The sequence below is a fragment of the Pleurodeles waltl genome, chromosome 7 (genome assembly GCF_031143425.1).
Source record: "Pleurodeles waltl isolate 20211129_DDA chromosome 7, aPleWal1.hap1.20221129, whole genome shotgun sequence".
Lineage (NCBI taxonomy): Eukaryota > Metazoa > Chordata > Amphibia > Caudata > Salamandridae > Pleurodeles > Pleurodeles waltl.
In genome coordinates, this window is record NC_090446.1 from 1,027,171,079 (window position 1) to 1,027,194,892 (window position 23,814).

Sequence of the window (23,814 nt, forward strand, 5' to 3'; positions counted from 1 at the left end):
CTTTGGGTGCAGGTGCAGGAGGGATAGGCTGTCGTGAGGTGGATGGCTGTTGGGTGGGTGGGTGGCTGCGTTTGTGTGGTGTGGAAGAGGGGGTGACAGACACAGTGGGAGAGGACACAGGGGACGTGTAAATGGCAGTGGGGGTGGTGACTGCACGTGTGCGGACTGGAGTGGAGGGTGTGCTGGTGATGGAAACACTGGCTGATGGTGAGGTGAATGGAGGTGTGAGTGTAGACGTCACAGGGAGGGAGGAGGGAGACGAGGAGGTGGGGGTCACAGAGGTGGTAGTGACTGTTGGCATGTCTGCATCGGAATGTTGCGTGTGTGAATGTCTACGTGATCTGTGGTGCTTATGTTTGGATGAGCTTCTCTTGGGTGTTGAGGTGTGTGCAGGCTGGTCTGATGGTGTGGGTGGGACAGGCAGAGGAACAGGAGACTGGGAGGAGGGAGTTAGTAGAGGGAGGCAGGAGACAGGGACAATGGCTGCCGTCAGTGCTGAGGCCAGAGCCTGGAACGATCGCTGATGGGCAGCCTGACCCGAATGAATGCCCTCCAGGTACGCATTGCTGCGATGAACCTCCCTCTCCACCCCTTGGATGGCATTCAAAAGGGTAGTCTGCCCAACAATGAGCGTTCGGAGGAGGTCAATGACCTCCTCACTGAGGGCAGCGGGGGTAACAGGGGCAGGGCCTGAGGTGCCTGGGGCGAAGGAGATGCCCGGCTTCCTGGCAGAGCGGGCACGGGGCGAACGCTGAGGGGCTGCTGGGAGGGCGGAGATGGTGCGCTGGGTGGCGGCTGTACCTGTAATGGCGGGGGCACGGATGGTGCCACCCCCGCAAGGGAGCCCCCTTCCGAGGACGTGTCCGTGTCGCTGCAGGGTCCAGTCGTCCCCGTCGTGGAGCTCCCCTCGCCCTCCGTCTCACTGGTCCAGTCTGACTCTGTGGCATGGCCCTCCTGGGCCATGTGAGATGCAGCTCCCTCCTGCCCCGATGCCACTTCTCCTCCGCCTGATGATGCTGATGCACACAAGCACAGAAAGACAAACAAAAAGGGGGGGGGAGAGAGAAATAAAGGGATATTGAGTACATGGATCTCCGGTACAGTTAGCGGACATGACAGACACAGATGCCCCCTGCACTAAGTTGCGCACTTGGGGTCCGCTACGCATTCCGTGGAACATGCCCTACACGCCTAGAGTTGACAACTGCACCCATGGATGACACGGCCCAGGGATGGCTGTACTGACAAACTACTGAGGGTGGTGGCTGGGGACACAGGGGCTTACGGGGGTGCCCAGCCTACAGATATCGCCCTGGCCTAGGGGGACCCCCAGCCCTCCTCCCCCACCCAGACACCTCCACTGCGCGACAACAGAGTAGATAATGCTTGTACTCACCCCCTTGTGTCTGCTGTGCTGCCCTCACGCGCCCATCCAAATCAGGGTAGGCCACCGCCAGGATCCGGAACATCAGGGGGGTCAGTTGATGGCAGGCACCCCGCCTACGTTGGGAGGCCATCCCCAGCAGAGACTCGGCGGTCTTCTTGGTCCCGCGGCGGATGTCCTCCCACCTCTTGCGGCAGTGGGTGCCCCGTCGATGGTGGACCCCCAGGGTCCGGACTTCCTTGGCGATGGCACGCCAAATCCCGATCTTCTCATGGGCGCGGACCTATGTGACACGTACAGGGAGGGAGAAATACCACGTTCAAGTTTGTCAGCATTTTCCTTGCCAGTGGCCCAACGCCCCCCATCCCCGCCAGGCCCCCCGCCATGCCCCCGCCAGGCCCAACATGCCCCCCATCCCCGCCAGGCCCCCCGCCATGCCCCCCGCCAGGCCCAACATGCCCCCCATCCCCGCCAGGCCCCCCGCCAGGCCCCCCGCCAGGCCCAACATGCCCCCCATCCCCGCCATGCCCCCCGCCAGGCCCAACATGCCCCCCATCCCCGCCAGGCCCCCCGCCATGCCCCCCGCCAGGCCCAACATGCCCCCCATCCCCGCCAGGCCCCCCGCCATGCCCCCCGCCAGGCCCAACATGCCCCCCATCCCCGCCAGGCCCCCCGCCAGGCCCCCCGCCAGGCCCAACATGCCCCCCATCCCCGCCATGCCCCCCGCCAGGCCCAACATGCCCCCCATCCCCGCCAGGCCCCCCGCCATGCCCCCCGCCAGGCCCAACATGCCCCCCATCCCCGCCAGGCCCACCGCCATGCCCCCCGCCAGGCCCAACATGCCCCCCATCCCCGCCAGGCCCCCCGCCAAGCCCCCCGCCAGGCCCAACATGCCCCCCATCCCCGCCAGGCCCCCCGCCAGGCCCCCCGCCAGGCCCAACATGCCCCCCATCCCCGCCAGGCCCCCCGCCAGGCCCCCCGCCAGGCCCAACATGCCCCCCATCCCCGCCAGGCCCCCCGCCAGGCCCAACATGCCCCCCATCCCCGCCAGGCCCCCCGCCAGGCCCAACATGCCCCCCATCCCCGCCATGCCCCCCGCCAGGCCCAACATGCCCCCCATCCCCGCCAGGCCCCCCGCCATGCCCCCCGCCAGGCCCAACATGCCCCCCATCCCCGCCAGGCCCCCCGCCATGCCCCCCGCCAGGCCCAACATGCCCCCCATCCCCGCCATGCCCCCCGCCAGGCCCAACATGCCCCCCATCCCCGCCAGGCCCCCCACCAGGCCCCCAAGCCAGCCAGTGGCCCCAAATCCTGATTGAATTAAACTCACTTGTTGGTCTGGAGGACCGTAGAGTAGCGCATACTGGGGGAGGACCCCATCCACAAGTTTCTCCAATTCCTCTCCAGTGAAGGCAGGGGCCCTTTCCCCAGGCGCAGCAGCCATTGTCCCTTCCAGACCGAGGTCACAGCAACACTTGCAGTATAGGTCCTCTCCTGTGAAAGTTCAAGTCGCAAGTGGATAAGTAGATAGAAAATGGCGGTCACGTCCGCGGCGGTGCGTACCGCGGCGGTGCGTCCCGCCACCGCCGGCGCCCTTCGCCATTGGCTCCTGAAACCCATAGGCTTCAATGTTAACCAATGCGGCTTCGCGCTGCGGTCTTCGCCCGCCGCCCGCCGCGGTGTGCCACGCCAGCGCATTGACCTCACATCCCATTGTCACACTTCACAGGTCAGGCAGCCGCCATTTCCAGGGCCCACATGGCTCAATTTCAACTGCGTCACACAGGCCTAGGCCTTGCATAGCCACTCAGACACGCCATTCACTGCATAGAGAATCGTTTACTGTGCTAGCTGTGAGTACGTACCTGTGGGTTGCTTGACTGTGTGCTCCATGTTGTCCTTCCTAGGCACCGTCCGCTGGGTTGGGCGAGGAGACGGATGAATCCTCCCGTGTACCGACCGCTGGTGGACCTGTCGACAATGGAAGAACGCCACATTATCCTGACCTACCGTCTTAACCGTGCCACTATCCATGAACTGTGTGCCCAGCTGGAGCCCGACCTGATGTCCCCCATCCGCCAACCCACAGGGATTCCCCCTCTGGTGCAGGTCATGTCAGTACTCCATTTCTTGGCAAGTGGGTCATTTCAGACAACAGTGGGAATTGCTTCTGGGATGTCTCAGCCCATGTTTTCGAAGGTGTTATCCAGAGTGTTGTCTGCCCTGATGAAATCCGTGAGGAGCTACATCATTTTCCCTGAGGTGGGCGAATTGGCTACAGTGAAGGGTGATTTCTACGCCCTTGGACATATTCCCAACGTAATTGGTGCCATTGATGGGACCCATGTGGCTTTGGTTCCCCCAAGAGACAGGGAGCAGGTGTACAGGAACAGAAAAAATTACCATTCAATGAACATCCAGGTGGTGTGTTTGGCTGACCAGTACATCTCGCATGTAAATGCTAAATTCCCAGGGTCAGTGCATGACGCCTACATCCTCAGGAATAGCAGCATCCCTTACGTGATGGAACAGCTACAGAGACACCGTGTATGGCTAGTGGGGGACTCTGGGTACCCCAACCTGTCGTGGCTACTGACCCCAGTAAGGAATCCCCGGACCAGGGCAGAGGAACGGTACAATGAGGCCCATGGGCGTACTAGGAGGGTGATCGAACGCACCTTTGGCCTCCTAAAGGCCAGGTTTAGGTGCCTGCATATGACAGGTGGATCCCTAATGTACTCACCTAAGAAGGTGTGTCACATCATCGTGGCCTGCTGCATGCTTCACAACCTGGCTTTGCGCCGCCAGGTGCCTTTCCTGCAGGAGGATGGTCGAGACGGTGGTGTTGTGGCAGCGGTGGAACCTGAGGAGAGTGACGAGGAGGAAGACGACGGGGCTGAAACAGACAACAGGGACAGAATCATTGAACAGTACTTCCAATAGGACACAGGTATCATTTCAAAGATAATTTAGTAAATGTTAACTACTCTCCTGCATCTCTGCTGCCTGTCTATTTGCCCCAGTGTATGATGACTGAGTTTTGGCTTTTCCCTCCCTATTTCAGATCTGGGGTCCCCACTACGAGTCCTGTGCTTCGTTTCCCCATGGACTACAGCTTTGTGGCAGCTGTTTGTTGACTTCACCATGTACAAGGACATATTTGCACTGTCATGTCAATTACAATATATTGAAATCACAGCCAGACTCCAGATATTTTGGTGCAAAATAGGTGTTTATTTAAGTGCTCAAAATGGGATGGGTGGTTTCAAGTGGGTGGGGGCTATGGTGAAGGAATGTCCATGGCAGAGTCCAGAGTAACAGTCACACAGGTGCATTGTCCAGAGGCCTGTGGAGAGATGGAGCATGGGCAGTTCAAGGATGGACAGGGTGACAATGTGGGACAGTGGGATGACATCAGGTGGTATCCATTGCTGGCGGGGGTCTTGACATCCTACTCTGTCTTCTTGCGAGATCTCAGGGCCCTCTTGCGGGGTGGTTCTTCTCCTGCAGGAGGTGGGGGTCTGGTGGGCTGCTGCTGTGCGGGGGCCTCCTGTCCACTAGCGCCGGCGGAGGTGGTTGGCTGTTCTTGGTCCAGGCTAGTGGCAGGGGCCCTTGGGTGTTGTTGAGTGTCCGCCCTGGTGTTGACGAGGTCCTGCAGCAGCCCTACCATGGTAACCAGGGTGGTGTTGATGGCTCTGATGTCCTCCCTGTACCCCCGATAGTGTTCCTCCTGCAGTACCTGGATCTCCTGGAACCGGGCCAGTACCGTCGCCATCGTCTCCTGGGAGCGGTTGTATGCTCCCATGATGGTGGTGAGGACCTCGTGGAGAGTGGGTTCCCTGGGCCTCTCCTCCCCCCCCTGTCGCACAGCTGCCCTCCGAGTTGCCCTGTTTCCCTGGGCCTCTGCCCCCTGGCCGGTGTGCCCACTACCACTGCCCCCAGGTCCCTGTTGTTGTTGGGGTGGTGGGTTATCCTGGGTGCCCTGTAGTGGTAGACACACCGCAGATTGACGCGCCCTGGAGACAGAGGCATGGGCCCGCTGGGTGGGAGCTGTGCTGGTGTTCCCAGAGGGGTTTGGGTCTGTAGTGGCCTGGGCCTGTGTGAGGGGAACCGACTGTCCAGAGGTCCCCGATGGTCCGGGCTGGTCATCGGTGTCCAGGTCGACAGAGCTGCTGTCATCGCTGACGGCCTCTTGGGTGGGGGGTGTGGAGAATTCTGGCCCCTCCGCCGCGGTGTGTTGACGGTCGGGTCCTGCAGGGGTATAGAGGTATGGTTATAGTTTCAATGTGTGGCATATGGGTGTATCTATGGGTTCTCGTGTCCCCAAGTGCTGGCATTCGTGTGTGGGGGCTTTGGTGAGGGTGGCTTGTGGGGGGGATGTGTATATGCATTGGGCATGCTTTGGTGATGGGTGTCCATGCTTAGTGGACGCATGCAGGCCTAGGTTTTGGGATGTGTGGGTTGTGATGGTGAGACATTGGCGTGGAATAGGTGTGCTGGGGGTGGGGGTGAGGATGGTGGTGGGGGTGAGGATGGTGGTGGGGGTGAGGGTGGGGGTGAGGATGGGGGTGGGGGTGAGGGTGGGGTTCGAGGATGGGGGTGAGGGTTGGGGTATGATTTGGCATGCAGGTGGGGGGGAAGCAGTATTGAAGCTTCAACTTACCAGTATCCATTCCTCCGCCGACTCCTGCGAGGCCGTCAGGATGCAGGATGTTCAAGACTTCCTCCTCCCATGATGTGAATTGTGGGGGTTGAGGTGGGGGTCCTCCGCCAGTCTTCTGCACGGCGATGTTGTGCCTGGATACCATGGAACGCACCTTCCCCCGTAGGTCGTTCCATCGCTTCCTGATGTCTTCCCGATTTCTGGGGTGCTGTCCCACTGCGTTGACCCTGTCGACAATCCTCTGCCATAGCTCCGTCCTCCGGGCAATGCTGGTGTATTGTATCTGTGTGCCGAACAGCTGGGGCTCTACCCGAACGATTTCCTCCACCATGACCCTGAGTTCTTCGTCTGTGAAGCGGGGTTGTCTTTGGGGTGCCATGGGGTGGTGTGTATGATGTGTGGGGTGGAGTATGTGTATTTAAGTGTGTTGAGTGTGGTGGTGTGTGTTGTTTTGTGTGTGGATAGTGTGTGGGTGATGGTGTTGAGTGGCTGTGGCGGTTAGTTTGTGGATGCTGGTGTCTCGCTCTGGCCTTCTTTCAGAATCTTTTTGCGTAGGGGTTTGTGGGTGATGTGGGTGGGTGTTTTATATTGTATTGTGTGTGTGGGAGTGGTGTGTGTATGTGTATCAGGTGTGTGGGATTCAAATCGTCCAATGTGGCTGAGTTTTGTTCGTTTGTGTGTATTCTGACCGCGGCGGTGTGTCCCGCCAATGGAATACCGCGTTTGAATGACCGCTGCGTGGATTCGTGGGTCGTAATGGCATGGGCGTATTTCTGTTGGCGTGGCGGTGGAGGTTTGGTCACCTCCACCTTTCCGCCGACCGCTGGTCTGGCGGTCGGTTGTGGCTGTCGGATTTTCGGAGGTTTGCCTTCTGCGGGTCAGAATGACCGTGGCGGGTTTCCGCGGCCACGGCGGTGTTATGGCGGTCTTCTGACCGGCGGTAAGTGCATTTTACCGCCGGGGTCAGAATGACCACCTATATGTCCTACCTTAACCATACACTGCACCCTGCCCTTGGGGCTACCTAGGTCCTACCCTAGGGGTGCCCTACATGTAACAAAAGGGAAGGTTTAGGCCTGGCAAGTGGGTACACTTGCGAAGTCGAATATACAGTTTAGAACTGCACACACAGACACTGCAGTGACAGGTCTAAGACATGATTACAGAGCTACTTAGGTGGGTGGCACAACCAGTACTGCAGGGCCACTAGGGTAGCATTTGATTTAAAGGCCCTGGGCACCGCTTGTGCACCTTACTAGGGATGTACTAGCAAATCAAATATGCCATTCATGGATAAACCAATCAACAATACAATTTACACAGAGAGCATATGCACTATAGTTCTCAGAGTTCAAAAGCCAACAGCAACAGGTCAGAAAAAATAGGAGGCAGGAGGCAAAAAAATTGGGGATGACCCTGCATAAACTAAAAACTCCAACAGAAAGCTATTCCCTATTTGAAACTATGGATTTGTATTTGAATGTTGCTAATTGCAGTGAAATAGTTTGCTACCATCATTTTGCTCATCACTGTTTACACAGGACTAGTTCTCCCCGTGCAGTTTTTACTTACCCACAATGGGAACATTGCCCAACAACACCAGTAGAGAGTTTTAAGACATACATAATGAAGTCTGCATATTTTTCAAGACACAACCACTGAGACCTGACTTCTAATTGTTATGAACTTACTTCTTCCCTGAAGAAGAAAACATGCTCACACAAACTAAATTGATTTAATCAGATTTATTTATATCTGGATTAACCCTACAGGGTTATGAATATAGGAAAAATAACATTGACTTAAAGCCAATTTAGAAAACATGCTATTGGCAAGTACAGGGTACAGATGCTCAATTCCGAGCCTGCACAATACCACAGCAAATGATTTTCCTGTTCAGAAATAACAATGTGCATAGGTCTGGCAAAAGTTAACGACATGAATACACCTACTATTCTCTCTATAGCACATTTTGAAAAGCAAACTACACAAAACAGCAATGAAAGAACATGATACAGAATGGTACATAGAATTCTTCAATTTTGGGTCCAGGTGGGTAGTTAGTGTGGCCAGTAGACACTAATGGTTGTTATGCACATTTTTAAACTCCACTTTGGGTTTTATGGCTAACAGAAATTGTGTCAACAATGGTTACAGCATTCCACATCAGCTGCAGTGAAAGAACACCTATTTCCCCTTTCTGATTACATAGATTTTCAAGACTTCATGGTAGGTCCTAGAAACACCTCAACAAAAATGCTTCCTATGTGCCATATATAATACGAATTGGAAAATTTCCCAGCAAGACGCTGTTAAACTATTGAGACAGAATGACAGGGAAAGTTTTGAAAAAGCATTGGCTGTTGTGGACAATGGTGTGAATATACTGTCAACTTGCATTTATTCTTTGAGTAATATTGTATCACCTGCATACGATATCATACAAAATGACATGTTTTTATTACAACATGGACATAAACAGCTTACATCGATTATGCAATTGAGTTGGAGATTTCAGATCATAAAATCAAACCGTGTACCATGGAGGTACCTGAACACAACAGAGTTGTTTTTGCCCTTTAACGTAACACATATACAGAGAGTCATGGCAAAAAAGATGCAGCTTACACAATGGTGCACATTGATCTTTTAGAGAAATTACCCTTTTTAGTGGCCAAAACACCTTCTGTCGTATGGTTAATTCATGGCTTTATATTGTTACTAATCTCTACATTCCAATTTACATCTTACTTGAAACATTATCAAGTAGGCAGGTATGAAGCTATGGGGATAGTTTTGTTCATGAGTCCTTTGTACTGTCTTTCGGTTACAAGTATATGTGTGGGGAAATTGAAGCCTTCCTTAGTGGAAAGGAATGTGAAACTTCATTAGGCCACTCATTACTTTGTAAAGAAGTCACGCCTCATGGTGCATGTAACATGTCTATGGCTAATTTAGCATGTTATCTGAAAGGTGCACCAGTGTCCTTGTTTCACCCAGTGTTCCGATTGCTCTTGAATGGGAGTTATTTGGTTCTGTACAACCAAGGTTGTTGTGGTATGAAATCAGGTGTCCCATACGTAGAGACGGACTCCAGGGTGCTGACCTGCTGTGCAATGTGTTATTTCCACCCAGGCACATAGTAAGGGAATATAACATATGGCTTTCCATCCCATTTTAGTGTGAATTTTGATAACCAACTGAGAATCTTATTGTTTCAGAAGACGGTGCACTAACATTTGCTAGAGAGTCCTTTGAGCTCCAAGATGCAAGCTCTGATGAAGTCCAGTCACTGTTAAGTACTAATTTGCCCCAGCATTTTGGTGAACTTGTTCACCGGATATTTAATGCTTTGACTACCATGGGAATGGTGCACTTTTTCAAAGCGAATGGGTCTGGTTTTGTGAGCACATTCCAAACTGTATTTGAAGTGATCTCATCTCTTCTGCACTCTATGGTTTCCACTATTTTTTGGAGGTATACCAATTGTATTATTCCTAGTCATTGCTATTTTGTTTTTGTTGTTACTGCTCCGCAATGGGTGTTCCACCACCAGAAGGCCAAATTAGTGATGAGTTTTCCACACATCATGCATTGTCATGAACACATGATACAGTACTTTGGGGTGCCCCTGCTCCAGAAACTGAAAATGAACTGGTCTATGTCATTTAGACCTTTGCGGTTACAATGTGTGTAGCCTGTGTTCTCCTGTCTGCTGTGCCCTTTCAAGAGTGCACTGTACCTGTGTCTGACTATGCAATTGGTTTAATCTGTATGTGAGTTAGTTGATGACCCACCTTCAGTGTTGTCCCATGAGGGTGCCATTGCTGCTGAATGCATATTATGAGCCATGTCTTTGGATTGATATCGACGCTGGAAACCTGAAATCTGGCTATAACCTAGTGGTTACAGCTTTTGACTGTCTTGCCTTCAGCAGTGACTAAGTTGGCTAGATCTGACCTTGTCTGTTCTTTGGTACTTGCTTCTCAGGCCTCAGTAGGTCTGTCATCTATGGTTATGGGTTTCTGACCCATTTTCTGAGCGTAATAGACTCACCTCTGTTTTGTCTTGCGACAATATTGACTCTGCTGTGGAGACATATCATGGTTCTCTGTCAGGGTTTTTGACTAAATTGCCCCAGTTAAAAGAAATCATCCACTCCAGGGAAAGGTCAAGCTCCCTGGTATACAGAATATCTCTGTGAGTCTAAACTTACATGTAAACATCTTGAACTGAGATGGCATACAACTAAATCTTTAGCTGATAAAGAAGCAGACAGGTTACTATTGAAAAGCTATCACAGTCAGCTTAGGGCAGCTGGAATAGCGTATTTTATGGCTACTATTGATCATGCGGGCACTTCCATTAAGGAACTTTACAAAACTTTGAATAGTTTTATAAAACCACAAGCCAGTACTCATATTATCCTCGCCTCTCAAAAATGATGCGACTCATTGACAGAGTTCTTCGAAGGCAAAATTTATCTTATTTACAAGAAATTTCCAACTGCTCTGAAATTTCAAGTTAGAGAACTTAATTTTAATCAATCTATCCAAAACCGAAAACATCTTAAGCAATGTTGAGTTATGCACTCTGGAGGTTGTTATCCCTAGCCAAATCTAAACCCCTTTAGACCCTTATCCTTCAAGGTTAACTGCCAGTCTTGCTAACAATATTACACCAATGGTTATGGCCCTTTTTAATTTCTCCCTAACCTAGGCTAAACATCTGGTGAAAAGGAAGTGCCAACAAGTCTCACCCATTCTCAAAATGCCTTATGTCAATTCAGAAGTTCTCTCTAATTACCAGGGACGGATCTTTCACTATGGCGAAGGAGAGTCACTCCACTTGCTGTGCCAGAAGCAGACAGACAAAACAATAGATCGTTTTATTTGCCTGCTTCTGGCACAGCCAGCATTGCAGGGAGGGGCGGGGCTGGATCACAGCAGTTGGGTTGGGGAGAGAGGTCAGAGTGCACCTAAGTGCGCATGTGTGTTTGGCCGGCTGTCTGAGGCCGGCCAAACACACATGCATACTTAGGTTTCTCCAGCCCGGCTGTGTCGGGCTGGAGAAACTGCACAGACCCAGGCCTGTGTCGAGACCAGTCCTGGTGCTGCTTTCATGCAAGGTGTTGCGTGAAAGCAGCAACATCATTGCTGGAGAGCCTTTGCTGGTGCCCCAGCAGTAAATGCAGGGACACCAGAAGAAGAGGAGCACGCTTTGGCAGGAGGCGGCAGGGATGGAGGTAAGGTAAGTTCTTTTTTTTTGTGTGTTTTTATTTGAACCTCGTCTCAGTTCCCCCCCTTGCTCCCCTCATGTATGTGATAGCCGCAGCGGCTAATTACCCCCTGAAATCCTTACTACCATCACTTGCCAAAATGTTCCAAAGTTATGTTAACTCTCAATTGACTGTCTTTCTAGAAGTAAACAAGATCATTGATAGTTAATGGTCTGGGTTCAGAGCATCACATAGTATGGAGACCACTAGTGGCAGCGTCTGATACAATTAAATTATCTTTGGAAGCAGGGACTCTGATCAAGTTAGCATTAGTCAGCTTGTTGGAGGCCTTCAATAAGGTCTCTCATTCCATCCTTATCCACAGATTATAAGAGCCTGAAATATGGGGCAGTGCCTTGCTATTTCTCAGGGATTTTCTTAACAATCAAAGCCAAAACATCTGCTTAGACTCCTTCCAAATTAACACTATAAGAATGAATAAAGGAGTTCCACAGGGTTCCTACCGGAGCCCTACATTATTTAACATCTATGTAGCGTTTCTTGCAGCGATAGTAAGAGCATGTGGATTTGAGATCATATCATATGCCGACAACACCCAATTACTCATTTCCTTCAGGCTCGATCAAGGTAAATTTCAATATTATTTTGCTCACTGTATGAGAGAAATTGCTGCTTGTAAGACTAACAACTGTCTCCAGTTAAATAGGGATAAAACAGAGATTGTGCTTTTTGGCAAGGCACAGGAAATCTGGTCAGATTGGTGGTCATTGGAGCTTGGTCTTGCTCCTGTCCCCAAACAGGTGGTGAAAAACCTGGGTGTTAAAATTGATCAAACCCTTTTTTATGAAATCCCAGGTTGAATCTACTTGTGGTACCGGCTTATGCCACCATGAGACTCTTAAGGAAAGCCTTCCAGTGGCTTCCTCACTAGATACAGAAAGGCCATAGTCCAGGCACCCATCACCAGTTGTCTTGGTTATGGGAACACACTATTAGATGCAGCCAATAACACCTTGCTATCCAAACTTCAAGTTGTGCAAAACGCAGTTGCTTGGCTAATCCGTAATTTGCCTCCTCACAGTTCCACTGCTCCTATTTTAAAGGACCTTCACTGGTTGCCCATTAGAAAACTGTTTTTTTTAGTTATGTTGCTTGACCCAGAAGGCCCTAAACAAGGCCCTGCCTAACTATTTGCATTCTAAACTCCATTTTTATCAGCCTTCTAGATTGCTGAGATCCTCTAGTACAGTCTTTCTAAAGATCCCACTTATCCGCACAGCTAGATACGGTGGGGGGTCGTTTTCCTATTTAGCCCCATTTTATTGGAATAAACTGATTCTCTCCATCTGCCTTCTATGCGGAGCAACCTAAATTCAAAAGAATGCTAAAAACATGGCTGCTCAATGCTGCTTTCTAAGTTCCTGTCAATGCTTACTCTTTGCATTTCATGCTAAGCATCGAGGTGCTCCTACGGGAATGAATCGAGCACTATAGTAAGTACTCTGTAATGTAATGCAATGCAAGAATAGAATTGTTGCAAAAATGCTCTAAAATAAGTTTGCACATCTTTCTTGTGTCTCACCTTGGGTGCCATAAGTAACAATGAAAGGGTAGATGTGTTTCATGATTTCCTTGAGAATCTGAATAGTCATGTTCGAGGTTGCAAGCCCCATTTGGTACCATGATATGATAGGGGTTCAGATGGGGCACTGCGAGCTAGCTAGGAATTGTGTCATCATTTCCTGATGCTATACCCGGACTGAGTACCTATAGTCTGACATTTATATTGAGCACCTGCACAGTCCCACTTGATTTGTAGGAACTGTATAACACCATGTGGCTCACTCTTGTGTTTCTTCTACACATTCATCCCTCCTTACCCTGTCTGCTTTTCATTCCTCCCCCTGCCTTTAATGTTGCCCTTTGTTGTCCTCATCATTCCACCACCCCTCGCTTGCTTTTCCCTCTTTCTGTTGTGTGTCCTTCTCATTAGTACTTCCAGGGCTTGCCTGGGAATTAAATGTTGTCTTTATTGATTTCTATGTCAAATGGCAAGGCGGTTTCATTATAGTCTGTCCTTTCCTTCTGTGCCATAGAAGCTAAAGAAGAACTACAACGAATGATGCCTTGCCATCTTACCTTTATTTGACCTAGAAACAAAGCAGGACTGTTAGAAGGCAAAGGAGCCTCCAATATAGATAGTCTTTTGATTCTTAAATACGCAAATGCACTTAATGCCCTTACTCTGCACACATCAAACCTTGAGCTGTTGGTCTTGCCAATGCGTGCTTTGAGGCTGCCATTTAAACTTTCCCCAGTCGGTCGGTGCAATGCATGCACAAGGCTTTCACTGACTTTTTATTTTATATAGAGACACATTTTTGATTAAGAAGAGGATTAAAAAATAACATGCCATCTCAGAATCCATTATATCTGGGTTTTCATTACTCTTACAGATCTGCTTGCTTGATTATTAACACTTATGTTTCTCTTTTAGAATATATTAGGCCACCGCCTGGAAGAGGACCTGGTGAAGAGAAGAGTAGGACGGAAGGAACGCCGAGGTTTGTTTGCTGATGTGAAAGTGGAAAAAATTTGCAGATTTGGGAAACTTTGCTCCCCTTTCCAAGCTCTGACTACCCCAGTAAGTACCGTGGTTAGTGACTTTTATTAAACAAAAACCTCAATAATAATGTTGGGTATATAGCAGTTACTCTTGGGGTTTTGACATTTCATAGCGCCGTTAAAAAAATTGTGTTACAATGTCTAAATTGTTAACTTTGGTAATCTAATGATTTAGGAATTAAGCATGGCTTAGTTGGTCCTTTAGTGATTCCAGCCTGTTAACCGCAGTTTTACTGATATCAATGACAAGTGCATGTATCACTGAGCAGTCTTGCTTGTTAACGCCTGCAGCAGGTACAGAAATGCCGAATGTCTCACATAAAGTATGAGTATTTAATCCTGTCCTGAGTTTTTACTTTTCACACTGAAGCTCATATTTTTCCATTTACTGCTATGAATGTCAGAGGATGGGTTGCAGAATGAAAATATATTTGCCTTTTGGTACCCTTCATTTTTATTAAACTATGATGAATCCAAGGCTAGAAAAAAAGGTCTCTACCGGGTATCTCATTATTACCCTGGAAGTGGCTTCCTGAACAGTAGTCCAGCACAGTATCTAATGCAATTGGTAGAGCCACATTGAAGAAGGCAGTGCTTCGGATCCTTGGAGTGGCTACCAGCCTAACCGATGGCCACTTAGGGTTACTCTTGGTTTAGCAAAGTCACAGGGGATTGCCACTTTGTAAGCCTCATTCTGTCATTCATACAGTGTGTGTGATAAAGACAAGATGTTCCTGAGATGTTTTACCTCATATGAAATGGGCATATTTGACCGAAAAGTGTGTATTTTGAGAAAGCGGTAAGCTGATGCTTGAAAACAAAATGATTAAAAGTCCAAAACTTATTTAAAGTTGCTCTGTAATGATAATTTATTCATAGAGCTTGTACTATTTAACTTTTTCCAAAGCTCACTCGCTGCTGGGGTTTATTACTCATGTGAAGGTATTTTATAGTGATAGTTTTATTGACATTACTGTTGGCACACCCTTCTTTTATGTGTTGCAGTGGTCAGTGTTTTATCACAATGTTGAGTTTTTAACAAGCGTCTTGCCAAAATATTGTATTGAGAATATTGACAACCACAACATTTTATCTCTGCCTCTATTTACCTCAAAGTTATATCTATATCAATCATATATATGTGTGTGTATATATAAATATCAATATATAAATAGGTATATTTATATATATGTAGAAGTGGAGGCAACATTGTAAATTCAATATGTATATGTACCTTTATGATATCAAGTAATGAATATTCAGGATACCACATTTTGGCACAATTATATTGTGACATATACGATACAGTGGTCAGGTGATCATTAGTACAATCCTGCAAGGTGGAATCTCCATTGTGGCCATGTTTGATGTGGTGTCCACTGCAACAATGATCAAAGTCATTTGTAGCTCGGTTCTATTTCAATTATCAGAAGTAGCTTTAATTATAGAAAAGGATGGAAACCTGTATCCTAGAATGTGAGGGCTCCTCTGCCTTCTCTCATGTTTGAATGTGCAACTGTGTATGCCAGGGATCATGCACCTGTGAATCATCTGGAATGTAGTGCTCTGTTTTGCTTCCATATCATGATGGTGATCCATGCCAAGCTGTTATGGTGATGGCAACTGAAACAATTGCCCCTTTCATCTATGTATCCACAGTATTATAGAGAAGTGCTCAGCACTTTGGTAAATGCTAACCTAGATCATACCATTGCCTACATATCAATTTACGAGAATCCTCAAAAATGTCAGCCATATTTCAGAGTAGATCAGTCATTGGCTCCCTGTTTCCAAAAGAATTTTAATTGGAACATCCTCGGGCCTATTCATAAAGATACATTTACACATGAGAAAATCTCCACATGTAAATTTACTCTTACACTTCTTGATAAATGTACTACTTTAGGCTATTCACCATTACCCTGTATACATTTACTACAAAATATAGAATTACATTTCTACACCCTCTAAAGCAGGGGGATGAGGCAAGTGTACATGTGTAAAGTAACTACAATAAAAAAACACCCTGTAATAAGGCCAAAACCACACATGGGAAACCATTGGTACTGCGGTATCCTCCCATAAAATGAATGAAGGCAGGGACTTAAAATAGAGTGCTGTGAGAAACTGGGCTACTGATTGAGGGGTGAAACCATACTCAAGCAAAAGCCACAGTCCTTGTCAAGGTGAGGCACAAGCAAACCCCAAATTAACCTGAGCTCAACCTTTAAAAGCTTGGCACAAATTGGTCTGGCTTAACTTAGAGACGATTTGTAAAGTATTTATGCAGTACTTCAAAAAGTAAAAACGCAACACAAGAAGATACGTAATTTTAAAGAATTAAGTGAAAAGAGCACCAAAAGGCCCAAAGTGCCACTCTCAGCTACCTGGGCATGCAAGACCGGGAGAAGGTTCAGGCTGACCACAATGGAGCGCAGGTTGGATACAGGGATCAGGTTAGTCCTGCTGAAAAGTTAAATTTTCAGTCCATTGCAAAAAGTCCCATTCGTGGTGGGAGAGGCTGCAAGGAGCTGGGAAGCACTGTGGACCGTCCTCGACATAGTGTGAAGAGCAGTACTGGTGTCATGAGAGGTCAATGCTATAGCATGAAGGGTCGGATTGGGATAGCTACACAATGGTGGGTGATGTGAGCAACAAGGTTTTGGCACAAACAATCCCATTCATGGTCACGAAGAGCCCAAACACTTCAATTCATCTCCAATGAGGCCACACCAATGGTCTAGGACCTGAGGGGCACCACTTGGTGGTAAGGGGCTTGCTGTAGCTGGATATGGGTGCTTGTTCAGGTGGTTAGTTGCCTCGTATGTCCCTGTGGCTCCGAACAGGAGGCCAGCAGACTAACCATTGGAGTCCCTCTGAGAGTCCCGAGTTCAGGTGCAGTTTCTTTTTAAGTTCAGAAAAGATTTTTATTCTTTTATATGTTAACAGAAGGCAGAATAATAATAATAATAATAATAATAATAATAATAAAACTAAAACAAACAACAGATCAAATTGGTAGGTAATATCACAGAATTACATACATAGGGGGTTATTCTAACTTTGGAGGAGTGTTAATCCGTCCCAAAAGTGACGGTAAAGTGACGGATATACCACCAGCCGTATTACGAGTTCCATAGGATATAATGGACTCGTAATACGGCTGATGGTAAATCCGTCACTTTTCCGTCACTTTTGGGACGGATTAACACCTCCTCCAAAGTTAGAATAACCCCCATAGTTTGTCTTTGTCTATAATGTAACAATGAGTAGGTTGACAATGGAATGTAAGCATACATGGAACATAGTACTGGATATGATAATTAAATAAAGAAGAGAAACTATGAGAGGAAAATAGACAGAGTAAGAGAGACGGTGATAGATAGAGTAAGATATATGGCTTATTTCTGTAGGGAGTAGGTAATTTGGTATGCTGGCAGGTAAGCGGATTAAGCTCTAGGTATTGAGGATGAATCATCCAGAAGAGATTGTTCATGGGGATTTACTGGGAGCAAAAAAGTTATCTAGGGTGCCCTATATGTTATGTGAGTGAGTTTTCCATGGGGAATGTTGGAGCGCAGTATTGTCGGCACCGCGTATCTGAATTAACCAGTTCAGCCAGGATTTTAAATTAGTTTTGTGCGTGGTTTTCCAATTTGCGGTAACCGATTTGATTGCTGCAGTGAGCATAAGGTCAAGAAGGAGGCGATTCGATTGCGATTTGATATTGTTATCTAGGAAGCCAGTAATTAAGTATGAAAAATTGTTTCTTGGAATAATGTGGAACAATTTGGAGATAAAAAGGAATACTTCAGACCAAAATGGTTGAACCTGTGTACAAAAAAACGATCAGATGAGGAAGATCCCCAGTTTCCTTCTGGCAGTTCCGACAAGTAGGAGTATCTGTTATGTGTATTGTGTGTGTAGGCGAGAGGGTGTCCAGAAAATATTATGTAATCCAAAATTTAGTCTGTGAAAGAATAGGGGTGACTTTGTGTAGAGTCACTGATATCCAGTTTTTTGTCCAGTCTGAGTCTGTAATCACCGACCCAGATTGGATATTCCAGAAGGCTAGGGTTTTCTTCAGAGTTGGTAGTTGATGGTTGGAGGAAATGGTATAGCTTAGAAACCTGATGTCCATTTTTGAATAATTTCAGGGTTAGGGGAAGAATTGACAGGTCTTCGTGAACGGAGTGAGTTTTTGACAGTGCTATTTTAAGTTTGAGGAAGTTATAAAATTCCTTATCTTCAATATGGTATATATTTTTGTAGATTTGCAAATGTATGAGGGTTGGAGGGCGTACCTAGTTGCTTTGGATAGAAAATTCCCTTGTTTATCCACAATTGCCAATGGAGGGTTTGTTCTTTGTATTTGATATTTGGGTTGTGCCACAGGGAAGTGGAGTTGGAGAATTTCAGTTTAACTTGTAGTTTATTGTTGATGGAGAGTAGTGCACGTTTCTTATTCCTGAATATATATTTAGAATATGGTATATGTTTGTCAGTGGAAGTGAGTAGAGTTGCCGGGTCTAGGTTCCCTAGTATGTCTTTTTCTGCTTCAAACCATAGAGGGGTGTAATTAGAGACTGGTGAAAGCCAGTAAGATCCTTGTTTGGCAAGAAATGCTGTCTGGTAAGTTCTGAAGTTGGGTAGGTTAAGACCGCCCAGATTTTTGGGGAGTTTTAGTTTGTGTAAGGGTATCCTAGGTTTCTTACCTTTCCATGAAAGGTTATGATTATTTTATCTATTTTATGGTGGAAGTCATCAGTGAGGTATAATGGGAGCATACTCACTAAATAGTTCACTATGGGAGATATCATCATTTTTATTGTTTCAATGTGACCCCACCAGGTGGTGAATTTAGGAGACCATCCCTCTAGGAGTTGTTTGATTTTTTCCAGAGCTAGGTGTTCATTATGTATTAGGGTGTCTATTGGATCTGATCCAAACTCTAAACTTAACTATTTTATGTAATGTGGTTGCCATGTTAGACCTGAATTCCCCAGTAGAGTTTGTGGGCCTACTGGGTTTAGTGATTTCACTTCTGATTTATCTTTGTTTAATTTATAGCCGGATACATGAGAATATTGTTCAATTGTGTCCATTAAAGCCTGAATGGAGGGTTGAGGGTCACCGGATAAGATTAACATGCCATCAGCGTAGGCTATCAGTTTAATTTTTTTTATTATAGAAGTCTATACCTGCTATCTGTGGATTATTATTGATATGTGAGATTAATGGTTCAAGGGCTATAAGAAATAGGGAGGGTGAGAGTGGGCAACCTTGTCTCGTGCCTTTTTCGAAGTTAAAGGGCATAGAAACCATGCCATTTACAGAGATCACAACTCTAGGGATACTGTAGAGTGCCATGATCATTTTTATAAAGACATCTCCAAGGTTAAAGTAATTAAGAGATTATTCCAGAAATGTCCATGAGACCTTGTCAAAAGACTTTTCTGCGTCTAGTGCAATAGCCACTGAAGGCATGGATAAGTACTTAGCTCGTTCTATGGCATGGCAGAGAAGTTGTGTATTATCGTAGGCCATTCTGTTTTTCAAGAATTCTACTTGTGAGTTGCTAATTAGTTGAGGTAGGAAGGGATTAAGTCTTTTGGCAAGGATTTTTGCATAAATATTTGCGATCAAGTTTAATTAGCGAGATTGGTTTGTAATTCTTTGACAGTAAAGAGTCTTTACCTTCTTTGGGTATGACAATAATATGTGTGTCAGCAGTTGTGCCGGCAATTTCCCCAGAGGAGGCGTATGTGTTAAGTAGTTTTAAGAGAGAGGGATGGAAGGAATTTGTAAATGTTTTATAGAATTTGGCGTTGAAGCCATCTGGTCCAGGAGCCTTATTATCTTTTAGTGTGTTAATTGCATCCATGATTTCTTTTGTGGAAAATGATTTGGCTAGTGTCTTCTTATCCCATTCTGATAGCCTGGGTAAATTTAGCTTATGTAGGTATGTCATACATTGTTCAGGTATAGTCTGGTTGTTTTCGGAGTATAACTCCGTGTAGAATTGTCTAAAAGTGTCTATGATATTTTGCGGGTTGGAGTGGACTAAATTTTGCTTATCCGTAATGGCAGATATATTCTTTTGGTTTTGTTTGTGGTTTAAGTAGGAAGCTAACATTTTCCCTGCCTTGTTGGATTGACATAGTTTAAGGTCCTTAAATTTATTAATCCACACTCCTGCACATTCGCTAAGTATTCTGTTGTATTCATATTTCTTAGAGGTAAGTTTGTTGAGGATCTGTTTATCTAGTGTTATGATATGGGAGGCTTCTAAGAGGCCAGTTTCACGTTCTAGCTCCAAAAGGGAGTTGTTTCTTTCTATCAAAAGTGCCTCTTAGGGTAGCTTGAAGAGGATCCCAGAAGGTTTGAATATGACATCTGTGGTAGCGTTATTTGAGCAAAAATCAGTAATGGCCCTCTCAATTTGTTGTATATTTTCTTGGTCTTTTTTTAAATCTCGTTGTTAAATCGCCATTTTTTAGTCCATTTTCTGGGATTGGACCCAGTTATTAACGTGTTGATGCATGCGTGGTCAGAGATCAGTATTGGTGAGATGTTTGTTTGATCTATGAGGTGAGTGTGGGAACCTGAGATGAGGATATAGTCTATTCTTGTATACGAGTTATGTGGGTGAGAATAGAAAGTGTAATCACTCACAGCCGGGTGTTGGAGTCTCCATGTGTCTTTAAGATCGTGTTTCAAACAAATGTCCTTTAGAATTTTTTGTGCTTTGGGTGGGCGATAGTTACATCTGGATTGTCTGTCTAGTGTGATATCCAAGGGAAGGTTAAAGTCACCCGCAACTATTATGAGATCATTCTTTAGTATTTGATCTATTTTTCTTGAAATCAAGTTCCAGAAGTCACAGTCGTCGTTATTTGGGCCATAGATAATAATTACAGGTATTCTTGCTACCTCACTCTTTAAAGTAGAGATGACCCATCTGCCTTCTGTATCTGCGGTGTAGGACTCAGTAGTTAGACTGGCGTTTCTGGAGATCAAAGTGACCACACCTCTTTTTTGTGGGTTGCCTCTGAACAGTGGATATCAACAATCCAATTAGTTTTAAGTTTGAGTGCCTTTGATTCAGAAATTCTCATTTCTTGAAGGAGAATAATATCGCCTTTGGATTTGTAAAGATGGCTTATTATTTTCTTGCGTTTTATCGGATGATTTATGCCCTTCACATTCCAGGAAATTATGTTAATATTTTCTTTATTAGGGGAGTTAGCCATCATAAAATGGGAGGAGATAAGTATGTGTAGTAGTATGTTGTAGAGTACTTTCTATCAAGAAAGGACACTTTCGTGGAAGTGGAGTCGTAATATGTATTTGGAGACTGCAAACGTGTGTGCTATACCTAAAGCTGGTTTTAGTATACCAGTATTCAGTGTATGTAAATTGAATTGAGCTCTTGTTAACTACGATCCTACGAGATGGATTTTTGGATAATTTCATATCATCTCTATACTGTTCAATGGTGAGTTTCAAAAGGGAAATAGAATAGGAAGACGAGAAAAAAGGGAGAAGGAAGAAAGGAGATGGAAAAGATACAAGAAGCAAAAAAAAGACCAAAACCCTCCCACCTAATTAACCCCCCACCCCTTACTTTGAAATAGTGCCATGGAGATGGCGACAAAGAAGAGCAAAAACGTCTCTCGTGGCAACGTGGAGTAATAACAGCTGTAACATATATACGCCGCTAAACGATTAATATCCTAGGGGAGGCTAAACAAAGGACTAACTAGTCCTGTAACTCAGGTTAGGATATATTTTTGTCAACAAGTGTTAGTATTTAAACAAAAGTACAAAAATATTATAATATTCTCAACATATTCATCGATGAAAGTTATTCTAGGAGTGATAACCTAATTGTCTAGCATTATGAGTGTATCAAGAGATAGCCTCATGTATTATGTTCTACTTTTAGTCAGCAGGATGGAGTGGGACTTCTTAGTTGATGAAGTGATACAATGAACATAGCTCTCATATTAAGCCACGACAAAGCCTAATAGCAAGGACAGATTCCAATTGTGTGATTTACATAAGTCTGTAAAAAAAAGAAAATTACAAAGATTGCAAGGTTTTGTCCAGTATAAAAGAAGTTACGGTTTCCTTTTGTTTGATTATGATCTATTTACGTCCATTTCTTGTTCTGTCCAATTGTCCAAATAAGATTTTAGTGCATTATGGTCGTCAAAAATTTGGTATTTTCCTTCTACTATGATCCTGAATTTCGCTGGTCCTGCAAAAGAAAATTGGATTTTCATGTCTTTAAGTCTACTGTGTAGCACCAAGAATCCTTTCCTTGTGTCAACTGTTGTTTTTGAGTAATCTTGTGAAATGTAGATTCTAGAGCCGTTCCAGTTGATGTGGTTATTTTTGCGCATATTGAGTAAGATTGACTCCGTATGTTGGAATCACAGAGGTCTGCAGACTATTGGTCTGGGTTTGGTTAAGGGGCCATAATTATGTTTGAAAGATGGGACTCTGTGTGCTCTTTCTAGTTCAATTTTCCCATCAAATTGACGACCAGTAATTTTAGGTAACCATGTCTCAAGAAAGGAGATGCATTGATTTAGTGAGTCTTCTTTTGTCTCAGAGTCTTCCAGAAGTCTAAAAATTCTTAGATTGCCTCCTCTGTTACATTCCTCAAAATCAGCAATAGTCTTCCTCATAGATGACGTAGAGGTATGGAGTAAGAGAAGTTCCTTGACCGTTTTGGTGTTAGTATCTTCCAGGTAGCTGATTCTTTGTTCTGTCTCAGAAATTCTATTTTTGATGGTGTTGATATCCACTCTAATGGCTGTTAGTTCAAGTTGCATTGAGTCAGTGTTTGTTTAGGTAGATTTGGCCAGGTCACGTACATCCAAAAGTTTTTTTCAGGATCATATCCATCTTACTGTTAATATCAGCTTTACTTTTGATTGGAGAATCCGGAAAAGTTGGTTCCGCTTTGGAACGTTCAACATGTGGTTTGTTATCCTTCTCAGTCATTTTGAGCATTGCATTTGGTAGGGCTTGGTGCAGTACTTTGGTAGGGTTTGATGCTGTAGTTTATTATAGTATTGTATTGTATATGATTATAATGACTGTTAGGGGTCATTGACTGTCTTTAGGTCCTATTTGGCACAGCCGTGAAGTTAGATGTGACTAGTGTCTGATCTGATGAGCAAGGCCCCTTTGTGACCTATAGTATGGTGAATTATATTTCTGCTAGCTTTAGATTTATGACCTGAGGAACATGTAGAGTGTTTTAATTGTATGCCAGGAGTTCTTTCAGCTGTCTTTTAATATCCACGTTGAGGAGCACTGTGAAACAGTGAAAAATTCGACACATGTCTAAAGTCTGTTCTGACTTGCATAGGCTCTGTATGTCCAGTACTGTGGTGAGTTATAGATTCTAGCAGCAGAATCCTATGTTGTGGAGGTCATGTAAAGCAAATTAATTGTGTGCCAGGGAATCTTTCAAGTGTTCATTTATATCCAAGCAGTGTAGCACTATGAGTAAAACACAAAGCCGGCACATGTACGAAGTACGGGCGCCATTTTAGGGTCAGGCAGAGCTAGAACTATCCATACACTTGAGTATTTTGTATGCTTGATGCAAACAGGTAAGGTGTGCTTAGTCAAAATATCTATTGCTATAGATAGTGCATATTTTACGGGCCCATTGACAATCTATACATTTTTGCCCTCTCCTTGTGTAATTTGGGATTGGGGTGCCGCCATTTTGAGCATCACGCGATCGGAGCTATGCAACAGAGCAAAGTTGGAAACCCATCGATTTGGTTGTTTCCTACCTTGTTCCAAGTACGTATCTTGGGGTCGGAAGCTTCACACAGCAGAATCTTCTAGTCTCCAGTCAAATGAAGGTCTGAAAGC

General features: G+C 45.8%; 1 protein-coding gene across 1 annotated transcript in view; it reads left to right on the forward strand.

The window, feature by feature from the left end:
* LOC138245864 (cilia- and flagella-associated protein 337-like) overlaps positions 1-23,814 on the forward strand; it is a 1,005,044-nt gene that overhangs the window by 977,021 nt on the left and 4,209 nt on the right. Inside the window, 1 exon segment of the mRNA XM_069199842.1 lies at positions 13,784-13,930. Within this exon segment, the coding sequence (XP_069055943.1) occupies positions 13,784-13,930 (147 nt within the window).